The sequence below is a fragment of the Cicer arietinum genome, chromosome 1 (genome assembly GCF_000331145.2).
Source record: "Cicer arietinum cultivar CDC Frontier isolate Library 1 chromosome 1, Cicar.CDCFrontier_v2.0, whole genome shotgun sequence".
Taxonomy (NCBI): Eukaryota; Viridiplantae; Streptophyta; class Magnoliopsida; order Fabales; family Fabaceae; genus Cicer; species Cicer arietinum.
The window spans coordinates 22,149,661-22,166,255 of record NC_021160.2 but is presented as its reverse complement, the minus strand read 5'-3'; the positions used below and the strand labels follow the sequence as shown (position 1 = coordinate 22,166,255).

The 16,595-nt window shown below is 29.1% G+C and overlaps 1 protein-coding gene and 1 long non-coding RNA gene across 5 annotated transcripts; one reads left to right on the top strand and one right to left on the bottom strand.

The window, feature by feature from the left end:
• The first annotated feature begins 3,218 nt into the window (after window positions 1-3,218).
• LOC101502915 (uncharacterized) lies at window positions 3,219-7,494 on the top strand. Of its 4 annotated transcripts, none has more exons than XR_189350.4 (4): window positions 3,219-3,890; window positions 3,985-4,025; window positions 4,130-5,733; window positions 6,109-7,494. It is a non-coding gene; the product is annotated as an uncharacterized lncRNA (long non-coding RNA). The 4 variants fall into 4 exon arrangements; XR_001144645.3 differs by having other exon boundaries at window positions 3,220-3,890; window positions 7,306-7,494; XR_003472329.2 differs by having other exon boundaries at window positions 3,229-3,890; window positions 4,130-4,223; window positions 4,326-7,494.
• A 611-nt stretch (window positions 7,495-8,105) lies between these two features.
• LOC101513643 (agamous-like MADS-box protein AGL82) lies at window positions 8,106-9,660 on the bottom strand. Its single transcript, XM_004488240.3, has 2 exons — window positions 9,494-9,660; window positions 8,106-9,048 (listed from the first exon to the last, which is right to left on the bottom strand). Exon 2 carries the CDS (start codon window positions 9,044-9,046, stop codon window positions 8,147-8,149), a length of 900 nt encoding a protein of 299 aa, XP_004488297.1. The 5' UTR covers window positions 9,047-9,048; window positions 9,494-9,660; the 3' UTR covers window positions 8,106-8,146.
• Window positions 9,661-16,595: the final 6,935 nt, after the last annotated feature.

Below are 16,595 nucleotides of genomic sequence, written 5' to 3'. Positions count from 1 at the left end.
TGGTAAAGTTGTTATTGTTGTTACTAGTAAAAAAAAAACTAATTTTAGTAAATGGTTTTATGATGATGAATAATTTTGAAAATGGTGTTTGATATTATTATTATTATTATTATTATTATTATTATTATTATGATTAAAAGGGCTTGGGAGAAAAAAAGGAAGAAATTTAAGAAAACCTCTAAATGAGTTAGTGATTCATTCCCTCAAATAATAACTCTTTAATTACGATAATATTAACTTTGTCTAACCACTTTTCATTGTTTATATAACAAAATCACTTCTTGATCTTTTGGAAAAAAAATAAATTAATTTTTATGGTAAAGTTGTTATTGTTGTTACTAGTAAAAAAAAAACTAATTTTAGTAAATGGTTTTATGATGATGAATAATTTTGAAAATGGTGTTTGATATTATTATTATTATTATTATTATTATTATTATTATTATGATTATTATTATTATTATTATTATTATTATTATTATTATTATTATTATTATTATTATTGTGTAGGAAATTATATTTTAGTTTTAAAAGTAAAATAGTAATATTGCAGGTCAACCTAGTAAGAGAAATGCAAGGAAACACAATAACATGTAGTTGGAGGCTTCAAGATACTTTTGTACTGGTGTTAGACTTTTGGGTGAGTTTTTCACAAACGTTCACATTTATGATCAACTATGATTTATTTTTGGATAGTAAAACGCAAAGATTTTTTGCTTTAAGAGTTTCTTTTGTTTTATATATTAAATTTACTTTTATAATTGTGAATACTCTGATTCACAATTTTTGAAATACAATTGAAAAAGTTATTAATTGGTTTTAAAGTAAATGAGTATATAAGATAATCTTGTAAAAAATAAATGAATTTGTATCTTTACGTTTAGAATTTCGTTAGTTAATATATCGAAAAAGCAGAATGTTACAATGAACATCTAGAAATACTTACTATATTTGGTGGTTCAATGATGCATAAATTAGACCCACCGATAGTGAAGTCAACCATCCTATTAATAACAGTAAATGTTGCTGCAATAGTTGAATTACTAGTACTATACTTATTGGCATTATCATCATAATTTAATATCTCAACAACCATGTTAGATGCTTTTCCTTAGTTTTTTTTGGTACCATCAACTTGGTTAGGTACTTGGGTAGCTCCAACACCTCTTTTTGGTACCATCAACTTGGTTAGGTACTTGGGTAGCTCCAACACCTCAGATAGGTACTTTGGTATTGTCCTACTCTTCCATGAAACCAAGTCAAAATGAATTGTCATCATTAAATAAATGAGAAGGATATTGATTATACTCTATATAAATATGATCTCCATCACTTTGGTAATGATGCATGTGTTCCTCGCCATTTTCTTTATTTTATTCCTCAATTTCAAAATTCATATCCATATGCTCAACAAGTGGAATAACATTAGGATCCATAATGGGTGCCATAGAGGGTGCAACTATTTTTTTACACCATTTGCATAATTATATTGGTTCCACAATTTCTAAGTTGATCTATTGATTTATTATAAAACTTTTTAGTCTCAGGTTTCTCCAACATACATATAATATTCAAACATTGAATTAGAGATCTTATTCCTAATTTATTTGTAACTTAATCAGATCAATATATGAAAGAAATTAACCTTAATCTTTATATCCCACCACTCATCCGAACAATTGAGCTTTCCCGTAACATGATTCAATCATAACCCGATGTCTTCAAACTTTAAAAATCTCCAAATCCGCCCCTCGTCATTTCATCATACTTATTCCTCAAAGCTTTGAATATACATATTCGCTTAATAATATATTCAAATTCTCAGTTAATGTCGTTCCATCTAAACGATACACGTCTATTCTTCATAATGAACTTAATACAAAGCTCGGAAAAAATCTTTTCATATTATTCGGTCCATTTAAAAGCCAATTCGATCCATTTAAAAGTCACTCCAGCATCAAAAGAATTAGTTTTCTATAATAAAAAATTGATAAATAGTTTTTCACATAAGATTACAAAAACAAAAGCAAGGCACTGAATCTCCCATACCCGTCACTTCCACCTTTCTCCCATGCTTTTACTTTCAATGTGATTGTCCATTTCACTTATACCTCTCTCACATTTCCCCTTCTCTTTATCTCTTATTGTATTTATTTCATTTATAGTAAAAAAAAAAAAAAAAAAAAAAAACAATGAGGCTCAGACAAATAAAGCCAAAACCAAACAATTCATTTTGTTTTGTACATCATTTACTTTTTTTTTATAACAATACAAACTTAAATTTAAATAGTTCTCTAAAAGTTTACCAAAATTCATGTGTATCAATAGTCAGCGTAAAAATAATGTAATTCATTTATTGTTTATAATTTTGCATAAAATGAATTTATCTCTATCATAGTGATAAATTAGAAGATGAAGAAATAATAATAAATATGACAATGCATACCTTAATCAATTTGTGTTTGGCAAATTTCTTGTAAGATTAATAACATGAAAGTTCAATTTTTTTGAGTTATTTAGTTAAGAAATTAAAAATTCTGACTCCAACTCTTCACCGAAAAGAAGATATACATGAACCATGAATCCAACTATATGAACTAGTGGGTGAGTGAGTGAAATAATTATTTTATATTACATAATGGTAAAAAAAAAAATTATAAAATTTAAATAGAAGAAAATGTAAAAAATTATAAATTATAAACTCACATCCTATTAAAATAGCATATCAGAAAAAACAATAAGCTAGTGTAAAAAGTTTGTTACCGTAACACTCTTATTGTGAACAAAGAAACTTATAAATTAATCTAATAAACTATAAACTAGATTATAAACTACCTTATTGGTGTTGTCCATCAGACACTAAATATACACTACAAGAAAAATGGTTTTAAGTGACAATTATAAGATGGCAATAATATAATTTGCTTAAGTTTTATATTGAGCCTAACTTTCTACATTTGTTTATGATTTGTATAATGTAGTAAGATATAATGTGTCATTTTTTTTTTTATTTTTCAGTATTTGGAATCGAATGATTATAGTCTTAGGATTTAGGATTGAAATGTTAGTTTGTCTGTTCATAAATATTTGGATAGTTTAATTAATGCAACACGCGTAGAAATCTTGTCGTTTGATTATGTTAGTGTGTTTCTTGTTGAGTTGTAAATTGAATTAAAAGAGCTACCTGTTGGTTGGTGATTGAGGTTAATATGAGTATGGTTCTCTTATTCTCCACAACATGGTAGTAGTTTTATCGTGTTATGCTACCAATATTTCCTTTTTCATTCAAATTTCAAAAGGTATTCAATTGTATACTACTAAATTTGACTTTACACTGGAGTGCTGTATACTATATAATATAGCTTGTATGTCTAAATTGGTGGAGTTTGTGAGGGTGTGAAATAATTATTCTAAATGTATGAATATATTTTATTTTACTTTTCACATGCATAATATATGTAGAAGAAGTTCTCGATCCCTACCAATAGACCAAATCGTATACCAAGAGACCAATGCATTGGTCATGTCTCCTGTTGGATTTATATATATCAGGAAAAATGACTTGATGCATTTATTAAGGATATTCTTTGTATAAATAGAAATTATAAAAATGGCTTGATATTCAACAAATAATTATAATTAATGAGAACAAATTAATTTGCAATTTGTGTATCCGTCTTGCCTCCTGTTGGGTTTCTAAGAAAGCTAACAATTTAAAGGCGAACTTAAAGTTGAACTCAGCCTCGCCGAACTCAACCTCGCCGCCATCAAATCTCAATCTCGCAGCCACACCGCCATTGCTTCTCCACTTTGCCGTTGTCGCCTCCATCGCATCTCAACCTCTCTACGTCATATCTCAACTTCACCTCCATCGTAACCTCGTCGTTGTCGTAAGTGTTGCGCGCCACTCTCTGATTTCTTTTATTCTCGTTTTTCGCCATTTTCCTTTATTCTCATTTCACTCCTCATTTTTGTAAACTGTAGAATCTCCTATTTTTTGACCTTCATTGCCACCTTAAGTGAAAGTGAGTTAGTATTTTGATTTTCTTCTGAATTAGGATTTTTCTTCTGATTTATTATATTTGTGTGTTTTGTTTTTTGAACATTTTCAATTTGCAAATTGCTTTAGTTGCAGATCTGGTGGTTTTTTGAGATTGAAGTATATTGTCAAGTTGAAGGAGACAAATGGTTCTGACAGTGCAGCCATTTCTGCTTGCATAGAGGTATTGATACTTTGATTACGTCATTAATGCTATATAGAATCTATTCAGCAATTAAAATTTTCTTCACAACTAACTTGATCTATGTGCTAATGTTTGATCCAGATTTCTAAGAAAGCTACTGTGGCGTGTATTGTTTGTAACAAAACAATTTTAGAAATTCAATTAATTGTTTTACATAATTTTCATGAATACGTAGTTTTTAAATTTTGTTGAATTAATGTTATCTCAGTTTTCTTTAACTTGGTTATTGTACAATTTAACTTTGGTTTGTCGAAGAATTTGCTTCAGACAATCCGATCCATTGCTCGTGATTTCATGTTCACACTTTCAGATTCCTAATTCTCTCACCGTTTCATTTGCAATACTAAAAAGAATCTCAGGTTTCTAACAATTTCATTCGTGCATAGTGTTAAGGTATTTTGTTCATTCTGTTCTGTTTGATTCTCTCTTTATATTAGGTCTGTTCATGCAATTTTGTGGTTGTTTTGCATCCATGCCATCATAAACCAGTGGTGGTTGTCATGATTCTTCATGGTAGCAGAGTTCTTGGCATGTGTTGCATAGAGAGTATTGAGGCAAGAGGCTGTATGCAAACGATTCCAAATCCTTAAGCTTTGCAGCAAACTAATTCACATAACAGTGAAATCAACATATAACGCTTGTTTTTTATTTTTCGCACAACCTTTTATTAACACAGTTAATGTTCTAAATGCCAACATAACACTAAAGCTTTATAGTTACTTTTACTGTCATTAAACTGGCTTAAACTAAGACTCTCTTATACTCTCTCCAGGACAGTCTCTTATAATGGATTGGTCTACATTATGAAAATTAATAATAATATTTTACTTATCATCATGTGATTCATAATGCCATTCCTACAGGAGTCAAAAGGTTAATTAATTTATGTTTCTAGATTCATGTCTTAGATAGATATTTTATATTGGTCTTTGTAGACCTCAGAACAATCTTATACAAATACAATTCTTACTCTTATAATCAAGATGGCTTGTTTTATCTTTTTGAGGATTTAATTGTGTCAGTTAAATATGGATTTTGATTATATAGTAGTAAGAAGAGTACGCATACACGGCATCTCCACCTCATCATATGAACTTTTAGCTTGTAGGTGAATGCCTCCTTATCCTGGTGGTCTCGGTCATGGTGGTCTCGGTCATTGACCCCATATGGCAATATCTTCATTTGATGTTGCTGTCTCTCCATTCTCTCAATTTTTGATTTTGACTTATTATTATTTGAACGGCTAATAGACTAAACTGAAATCTTGCATGTGGCTTAGCTTCTTTGGATATCCACTAATTTAACAGCCCTCGTGTACTGAAGTTGATGTATATCACACTCTGCAACAACTCTTTTTTTTCCTAGTACGCTGTGCACTTCCGTTTGTGCGTTTCCTATAACATGAGGATTCATTTGCAGCTCTGTCGTTGCCCAATCAAGGGTACGTATCAGTTCCAGCAGCAAACATATCCTGCAAAAATGAAACAAGGTATTGTTAACCTGCCATTTTTCAATTAGGCAAAAGTGAATTGAAGTAAATAATTAATTTGGTCGTACATGTATGAGATGGTGTCATTATAGTCTCTGAATGTATTGAAACTTAAAAACATCATGAGTGTGATAACCAAATTAGTCTATTAGTTATTTCATGTGCCAAATTGACAAATGAATGACACGGTTGATAACCAAATTGACTAAAAAAAACACGAGGACCAATTTAACTAGCAAAAATTACATTATGTGCGTTTTTTTTGTTTCATGCATCCGAAGACTATAGTGACATCGACTGACACATTCAAAGACCCAAATGGCTATTTACTCAATACCTAATAGACTAATACCTTCTCCACTTTCAACATATTAGAGATAAACCAAAACCAAACACATGGTTATTAAGGCTTCACTTACCAAGATTATTGCCCGAGCGATTCATCTGCATCTCAAGTAAAATATCTACAAGGTCCTTATGTTCCCTTACTTTATTGCAAGCCTTGTGTCCAAAAAGTTTCTTAGAGTCTTGCTTTCATGCTTGTCAAGTTGTGTATACACTCCAAAGAAGGAAAGAAGTCACCAACACTGAATCCTCCATGTAGTTCCTGGTACTCATCAAACATCTTTTGGAACCCATATTTTTTATGCTCTCCTCCTTCAGAAAAGTCCCTTCCAAATGCTACACGGAAAACAATATTCCCAACTCATAATATGGTAGTTCCTGGATAAGACCCTGCAACTCTATGAACAAGAGAAGCACCTTCTTCTCTAAAATATGATTTCTTTTGGGGTTGATCTATGCTCTTTTTTACCAGAACTAATTTGTAGAAATTTATCACTGATATTGGGTAATGCTTATTTATAGAAATTTATCACTAATATTGGGTAATGCTTATTTATATAAATTTATCAAGGATATTGGGTAATGCAGCTGTACCTAGTTTACTTATATGCATTATATCTTGTGTGACCAATTCACAGTGTGAACTTAAATGGCTGAAGGTGTTCTTCTCAATACTTGAATTATGATTATCTTTTATCATCATAATTAGTTGTACCAATAGTTAGCAAACTAATAGTTAACATCAAAAAATTTACATCTTATAAGTCAAGTTGGAACTGTGCTGCTTATCTTTTATTTTGCTTCTACTAAGTTACGTCATACTCACTGCAGAGTTGAAACGAGAAATAGATATGGACATAAAAAGTTGGTTTAATCAGTCCACCTTGAAAATGAAGTTAGATTTTAATATTGAATTTGGCTTGACATTGATAATTTTTTTGACTTGTTTGAATATAAGGTAAGGAGGTAACTTTAGATTATATTAGTTTCTTTGCATGTGAGAACTAAAATTATTTTTTACAAGTAATATGAGAGGAGAAGAATTGTTTATGTTCACTCTTCTTCAAATAATTTGTTTCTACCTGAACTGCTACATTGATTAATAAAAATTCCCCTTCCACAATTTAAAAAAAAAAAAAAAACAGAAAAAAACTTATGGTTCTGTCATTGACATTTACACTGATTTTCTATATGAATATGTCCACTGATTTTCTTCTTATTTTGCAGATCTGCTGTATTAGAGCTAAATTAAGAGAATAGCAATTGTTTTGTGTTGCTTGTCATGTTATAATAAGCTTGTCGATAATGGTTGTAGTCTTCCTATTATTTATTTTAACCAAAGTTCACCAGTTACCAGTTCATCGATAATGCTTCTTGTCTTCCAATTATTTATTGTAACCAAAGTTCACCAATTCAGATAGAAACAATTGTTTATCAAAATACTCCTAAAAACTATTTATAAAAATTATATAAAAATATTTTCATATGCTATTTTGCATTTATTGAATGTAATTTGATTTATATTTATATTAAAATAAACTATTCAAAATGATTATAACAAAAAAAATGGTTAACCGTATTTAATAATTTTGCAAATCTTTCCTGTGAATTTATGTGGATGATAATTTAATACACATCTGCATTGCGGAATTGCCTACTGAAACATTTAAAGGAAATTTACCTATGAAATGTTTGAATTAACGGTTGCAAGAAAAAGCTTACAGTTATAATCTCAACAAAAAATTTGTTGCAGATATGTTTAATTGTGTTGCCGATATATCCGCGGGAAAATTATGTGCAAATTCTAAAATTTGTTGCATAGTGTTACGTAACAATGGATAATAGAAAACAAGGTATACATAACAATTAAAATAATTGCAAGTAACCTCTATTCATGGTTGAATGAATTGAATTCAATAAACTAAAACAGTTATAAAACTAAAACTATACATGATAACTGTCAAAGAACAAACTTATGTGATTAAAACAAGGTGCATATTATATTATGAATATCTTTCTTTGTTTAAATACACATAAAATCATCTACTGAAATAGTAAAATCCTTAGATTAAACAACTATATTATCCCAATCAATAAGATCAGTAAAATCCACCGTATCACAAATGTCATCGTAAAGTGACAGCATACAACCATTGATATTTTGCATTTGAGGAATGTTATGATTCACATCAAGTTGGCTTGAATGTGAGGATAGAATATTGTCATAAGTAATGTTTTGCATAGTGTTTTGTATGAAGCTAGTAAATTCCTCAGATTCAATCTTCATATCATCCCAGTCAACAAGTTTACTAAGTTGGTTTGTCGACGGAACTGGTGGCAAATCAGAAAGATCACTGAAATCTATCCACTCACTAATTTCATCATTGGTTGGCTCCATACAATCAGTAATATGTTGCATGTGAGGAAGACTATGCATTACTACATTATCTTGACTTGAATGTAAGCAGACATCACTATCTTGAGCCATGTTTTGTACGAAGCAAGTGTCTTTTTGTTGCATATTTTTCAGCATGTGATTACAAGCTTCAATCTTGGAATCTACAAAAGCAATGAAAGCTTTGAGTTGCTCCTCTTCCATGTTATTAAAAATTGGGCTCGAAGTTGGATACTTTTTCTTGAGGATCTCCTTACGCACTCTGGAAATCTGAGCTTCGACTAAATTTTTCTTATTGGCATAGTAGTCTTTGACGCCAAATTCCTCAAGAGTAGTCTCAATCTTTTGATGCTCATACTTTTTAAGCATAGATTGTACAGTTGTGGCATTTTCTGGAAAAGTCATTGGTATATCACTACCATCACTGTCATACACAATTAAGCAAACTTCAGCTCCAAATATGCTTGAAAATTCCGAAACTTTCTTTGATAATCCATTCTTTCGGTGAACAAAAGTTGTTTTTCGAGCTTTCTCATTTTGAATGCGTTTCAAATTTGTTTTTGGACGACCCATATCTACAAATATAATGTAAAAGTTGTCAATAGAAAAACTATCATGATGGAAAAAAATAGAATAAAGACAAAGAAAGATATTAAGAACCCTTGCCGTGAATTTCTTAATTTTCTAACACTATATACATCTACTAAACTAGTTAAAAACAAAGAAAGATATTAAGAAACATTAAAATAAATGGTAATGATGTCAATTGTTGATTTTTGTAAAGAACTCATCCTCATTCCTTTATTTTCTTTGAATGGGTCATACCAAAACCAGAGATACAGTACATGCAGAAAAAGACGTTTCTATGAAAAAGATTGAATCATGAACATTTCTGTGAAAAAGATTGAATCTTGAATTCAAATTTTTATAACTTCCGACTAACACTATATATAGGAACGAAATTGATTGAATGAAAGGAAACATAAAACAATGAAACACAAAGAAAGGTATGTTGTTTACCTTTGTTTGAGATTTGATTAATATCAAGAAGACTGAAATTAAGGACGGAGTGAGTTTGTTTTTGTGTCGAAGAGAATTGAGTGAGCGTAACAATTGAGTTTGGTTTTATGGAAGGAGTTTACGTGATGGACCTATGTGTTGGGAAAGCCCACCCAACACTATCTTGATTCGCGCGCGATGTTAAACTCAACAAGATCAAATGGGTAACCTTTGAGTTTATTTATTATTTATAAAACAATATTAATTACTACTAAATAATTCAATTAGCCGGACATTATTTGCCAAATATATTTTTATGGATTTTTTAATTCAATCTCTTATAGATTTGTTATCAACAAAGATTTTTTTTTTATCTCATAGATTTTTTTTTATCGAACTAATTAACATATTTATTAATTATTATATTTTTTTTATTTGTGTTAGGTTTATGTCTTCAAATTCTTTTTTATAATATTTTTTAATTTTATAGTTTTGACTTATCATTCTCATAGTTGTTTATCTCTCAAACTTTGTCATGCTATTTTATAATGTTTATTTTTCTTTTTACTCTTATTTAGAAAGTTAGTGATTATGAGTTAAAATCTTCTCTAAGTTTTTCATTCTCCATTATTATTTATCAAAGTTTTGGAATTATAAATATATTAGCTTTTAATAGATTCAAATATTCTTATGTATTTCAAAACCCTCTAAAAACTACAGTAGTAGAGAATAGAAATGAGAAAAATCTTTATTTGGTGTTTATGAATTTATAAATAAAATAAAAAATATAGGATATAGTTGTAAAAAAACATATAACGAGTGTCACATTATTACATTAAACTAATATTTTTAAAGAGTGAATTCTATCGAATATATTTGGGAAATAGAATCACCCTACTACAAATTTTGTGTGTGACCTTTTTATTTAAAGAAAACTTGTATGAAAATAAATTGTCAACGCTCTTTAGAAATGAGTGACAGAACAATATAAATCTAAAAAAAGAATATGACTGAAAAAATAATGTTACTTTTCAAATAGTGTTAATGAAATTAGTGAAAGTAAAATCTGTTTCACTTTCTTAATATTTAAACATTATTAAAAAATAATTTTTGTAGTGTGATACTTGTTTTTTAAAGAATCTCTAAGTATTTGAATTTTAGATTGAAATAGATCCTAGATTGAAATGTAACTTCTAAGAGTGAAAGTAAAAAAAATATGAGAAAAAAGCATAGGAAAATTTTCGATTATGGATTTTATTTTTATTATTTTTCATTTATAACATCCTCATGTGTCACAATTTTCTATAATATGGTGATAAAATATGATTAAGATTATAAAGTGGTGAATTTTTTTTTATATTTTAGCACAAACAAAGAAAGAGGAGAATTAAAGTAAAAAAAGAAATCAGTTATATGTAAAATTTGTTAATACTATTAGGGAGATATTTGTCGATACTAATGTTAAAGTTTGTGGTTGGCTTGCAATCCATGCCTCCTAGTCGACATCAATCAAGTCCAAATTCACATCCTCGTCCATTTTTCATCTTTGACCCATGAATGGTATAATCAAGTCACAAGCATTTCACATATCAACCAATACAAAAAAAATGTAAATTGCTTGATAGTTGATACTACTATAGGTATGGCAAACAAATTATCCATAAAGTGTTAGAGCATACTTAAAGATCAAGAAAGTTATAATAAAGTGTTGACTGTTGAGTCAAATAATTGAAATTATTGTCCATTTCCATCTTATCACATAAATCATTAAAGTGGTGGAAAGTAGAAATTGTTCAAACTGTTTTGTGTCAGACAATTATTTAATAAATTTTTAACAAAATAGATAAATTAAATTGTAAGTGGTGTAAATCAAATCACGGGACTCATTTTTAATTTTATATATCAATGTCTAATTACATTATTTTTTTTAAAATGTATTGTTGTAGTGTATCACTCAGAAAATATGGATTGATTAATACTTTTTAAATAGAAGATTGTTGGCTTAGCTAACAAACTAAGATAAGAATAACTAACCAAAACAAAATAATAGAAACACATATAACTAAGACATATACAATTGAAAATTGACAAGTCAATTAATGATCTAAATAAATTAATTCCTAGTCAATAAGCTCATAGTCTGCAAGTAAGCCTCTAGTCAGCTTCCAGTATGCCTATTAGCTTCAGTAAGTTCTCAAGCAGTTTCACCAGCTCCTTGTTAGCCTTATCAGCTCCTAGTCAGTTTCAAATAATAAGCTTGTTACTTGGATAACAAGATTCACCCTTTATCTTCTAACAATCACTTTTGAATTTATTTTTAGTTATCACTTAGCAATTGTGAAAGAATGGTAAAAGAAAAGCAAACTTGACATAAAGTAAGCATATTGAATATGTTTAGGTTCCTAAGTTTGTCAATGAAGTTCTTCACATGCCTTTTTTATTTGAATTATTAAGTGAAAAATGCATTTTTTTGCATTTGATTAATTTTGAAATATAATGTTGAGTCTACTATTAAAACCATTTATTGAACATTAAGATGGACGATGAACTGGAGAAGAGGACAAACCAGGAGTTTCAAATATAATATACTAAGCAATAAGCAGAAGAGCAAATAAATTTTTTTTTTTATTATTATTTTTTTTATCATTTATTGTTTTGTGTTAGATATTTATTGTGTGTGTTTGAATCTTGAACTATTTGTCATCCTAATATGATACACATATCTAGAAAAAATTTGTTTGTCACTTTAATCTGTCACATCTAGGAAGAAGAAAGGAATGCAGAACCATGGGGGCCAATTATGAATGATTTTATAGAAAATCGGTTACTTTCCAGCGGATTTTCATCTGAAAATATTTCCGTAGGAAAAACATGAGGATTCAAACATACTTAGCATTACGAATATATCTACGGTGTCTGATTTTACGGATAAAATCATTTTGCGATCATATTTTCGCAATAAAAGACATACCTTTTTACCAAGGATTTATATGCAAATAAAATTTAGGAGGAAAATTCTACATTAAATTCATATGAAAATTTTTACGTTGAATAAATCCTTAGAAAATTATGCGGATTACATTCCTGTGGCTAATTTCTACTTTTTAATTATATATATTTAATCATTATTCAGATAAAATAAAAAAAGTAAATCTATTATAATATATTAAAACAGAATCTCAAATTCTATTTCTGACAACTCATCTTCATCTATGCTACATCCTCTAATATTTCTCAACTCACAAAAAATCTGATGTGCCTTCCAAAGCACACTACTGTTTTCATCTTCTATTTCTATTATATTTTGTTTCTCCAATATGTAATGACTACATACACACATCAAGGTCTATCTTTAATTTTTCAAACACTCGTAAATTTTCAGTTCAAACAATAATAAGATATTATGAAATGCAACCAAACAACAACTATTTGTGTGACACTCTCTTAGTTGACAGTTATTTCAATAATATTATTTTTCTATTGTCAATTATTGTTCAATATCATATATCAATATTTTTGCATGGGAAATGAGTTTTTTTCCCTATGTTGAATGTGTCTCCCATAACATTTTTTCTTTTTATAATTAAAAAAGCACAAATCATAATTGAAAAAATAAAATGAATACTATTAAAAATTTGGAAATGAATAACTTCGAACTATTTCTTTATTCACTCGAAACTTTCTATATCTTCAACTTTCACAAACTTTTTTTGCCTATAATTTTTTTCAACCACTCTTTAAGTTTATTGACTGTGTCAAATAATTATTTGAAAATTCCGAGGTACACATAAATGAATTGTTTCAATATTTTAGATTTAACAAACTATCACTCACGAATGAATGATATAATATATCGCAAGACACATAATATTATTTAATGCATGCATAGATTGACAGAATTACGATGAACATATAAAATTGAAAACGTGAAAAGGTACATAAAATTATAAACCTAATGTTTCAAAACTAATATAAATTATATAAAATGAAGAAATATTAATAGCTAAATGTATAATTTTGATAATAAAGAAATGTATAACTATTTAACAAATATATTATTAGAAGAAACACTTCAATAAAATCAAAAAGTTTGAATAAAACAATTCCACATTTAAAAAATATTAAAGACAAGAATTACATATCTAAAGTTGTAAAACCTTATAAATAGTCTTATATTTCAATATACTTTGTATGAATTGTATTAGTCAACAATGTTTTACTTTTTCGTTTGTACTAAAGCAAACCTAATTTATATATAATTATTCAAAAATATATTTACCTTTAGGTACATAAACACTTGAGTATATTCTACTATAAAATAAAATTCACATTGCTTTTAAATTACATATTATTGTTAATTTATAACTCACTAATATATTAAATTCTATCGTGCAACGTGGAGTTTAGTATCTAGTTGTTTCTTAAAACAAAACAAAAGGAAAAAAATTGTCCTAATTTAAACTCAGAACCTAAAGTTGTAAAACCTAAACATAAACTTGAACTCAGCCTCACCGAACTCAACCTCGCCACCATCATAACTCAACCTCACCATCGTCGTATCTCAACTTTGCCTCATTAATGGTATATAGAATCTATTCAGCAATTAAAACTTTCTTCACAACTAACTTTATCTATGTGCTAATTTTTTAACTAGATTTCTAAAAAAAACTGTTGTCATCTGTATTGTTTGTAACAAGGTAACTTTAGAAATTCAATTAATTTTCTTATATACTTGTCATGAATATGTAGTTTTTGATTTTTGTTGAATTGATTTATCAGTTTTAATTAACTTGGTTATTGTACAATTTAACTATAGTTTGCCGCATAATTTGCTTTAGAAAATCCGATTCATTTCTCGTGATTTCATATTCATATTTTCATATTCTTAATTCTCTTACTGTTTCATTTGCATTATTAAAAAAAATCTCAGGTTTCTCATGATTTCATTTGTGCACAGTATTAATGTATTTCTTTAGTTTTGTTCGATTCTCTCTTTATATTTCGTTTGTTCATGCAATTTTGTAGTTGTTATGCATCCATGCCATCATAAATTAGTGGTGGTTGTCATGATTCTTCATGGAAACAGAATGTTTGGCATGTGTTTCATAGAGAGTATTGAGGCAAGAGGTTGTATGCAAAGATTCCCAATGATGAAATAGTGAGACATCCTAGAGATTGTGAAGCCTGAAAATGATTTGACTCGCGGTTCACATTTGATTTAGGAAATGTTTGTCTTGCGTTAGCTATTGGCAATTTTAATCACTTCGTTGTTATGAGTTCGAATTATAGTATTTGGTCAGTTATTATCTTTCCATATAATACTCCATGGGTGTGTATGAAACAAACCTAATTTATAATAGAAGATGCTTTTGAACCACTGGTGTAAATGCTTATGATTCTTTCAAACGTGAGATGTTCAAATTGAAAACAGCTCTAATGTGGACAATAAGTTATTTTCTTAGTCTATGATCACTTTTTGGGTGAAACACGTACACCGGACTTGGTTGTCCATCTTATAACTTTGACTTTATACCTTGTTGCTTCTTCATAGTAGAAAATGGTGTTTTATAGGTCATCGTCGCTTTTTTGATTGAAGACATAAATTTATATTGAATTGAATTCACTTTAATGATGAGCAAGATATGTGCAATCTACCTAAAACATTATCTGGTTCTGAAGTTTTTGAACAAGTTGCTAACATCGATGTGACGTTTGGGAGAAGACTAGAGCAAGAAGGACTAGGAAAAAGAATACAAAATGGACGAGTTTCATATGATAACACTCAACAATGGAAAAGGAAAGTCATATTCTTTGAACTTCTATATTGAAAAGATAATTGTTTGCGCCACAATCTTGATACGATGCTTGTTGAAAATAATGTTTTTGACAATATTATATTTAATTTAACGATGATGCAAAGAGTAATTATCTTGTTAATGCTCAAAGAGGCCTTAAATCTATGCACATAAGATTTGATCTTTCGCCAAGTGAAAGTGGAAAATATTCTTTGGTTGTCTTTTCAATGACTAATTGCGGTAAACAGGTATTTTTGACAACTTTAAAGAACATTGCTATACTATATGATTGTCCGAGTAACATTTTCAGGTGCATTGACTTGGATAGTCGCAAGTTGAATGGAACGTTGAAAATTTACAATTGTTATATATTGATGGAGTACATATTACCATTAACCATGCCGACATCATTATCTGACTGGATCAGATGTTGAATGTTGACTCAGTGGAGGGCAATTACGTAATTAAATTATCAATTAGAGATAAAAACGCAAACATTCATTTAATTAAATATTTAATTAATTTTTATATGCTAAAAAATAATACACCACGTAGCCAAAGCCATGGCCAACTTGTCTAAATCTCCAACTTTCAGCACTTTGCCACATAATTGTCTAAATAATGAGAACAACTCAAATAATATTGTTAAAACCCCGTAAGTTCCTTGCCCCCTGATTCCGTACTTCAGTTTTGTTGGTCAAAACTCTAATTACTGGACTCACGTATTTGTTATTGCCCAGTCAAAAACCTAAGTCAAGTCAGATGGCACGTATTGTGGTCAAACAAAACGTGGCACACGTTTTGGTGGTCAAACAAATCGTTGCGCACGTTTCTGTGGTCAAATCCTAAATATTAGAGCACACGTTTCGTGAATCAGACCTAATGGATTGCACCTTTCTCTATGATCCAACTATGAATTTCATCTATAAATACAGTGCTCTCTTCAGTTAAAAAAACACACCAAAAGCTCTTTGTATTTGAGGCTTTTCTCTATTCTCCCATTTTCTTACTCGCTTCTTTTATTTCTTTTGAATCTTGTTAGTGCCATATTACGACTGGTAGTCATTTGACTTCCATATTTGATGGTGTAATTCTAGAACGGTTGTCTACAGGGTAGTAGAAATCTGATACAGTGATATGAACTATTTTATCTTGGGGACTTCGTGGTTGATAATCTGTCTTGCACAATTTGGGCAGTTCCTCGAAATATCTTAAAGAGAGCGACCTAGTCTGCGACTCAACCCATTAATATTGTCGATGGTAAAAATTGTTTTTTCGAAGTTTTTCGAAATTCAAAAATAACAATTTTTTGACGTTTTCATACTGTC

What these genes read in the sequence shown, in the direction of transcription:
- LOC101513643 (XM_004488240.3), bottom strand. Translation starts at nt 9,046, where the DNA reads ATGGGTCGTCCAAAAACAAATTTGAAACGCATTCAAAATGAGAAAGCT.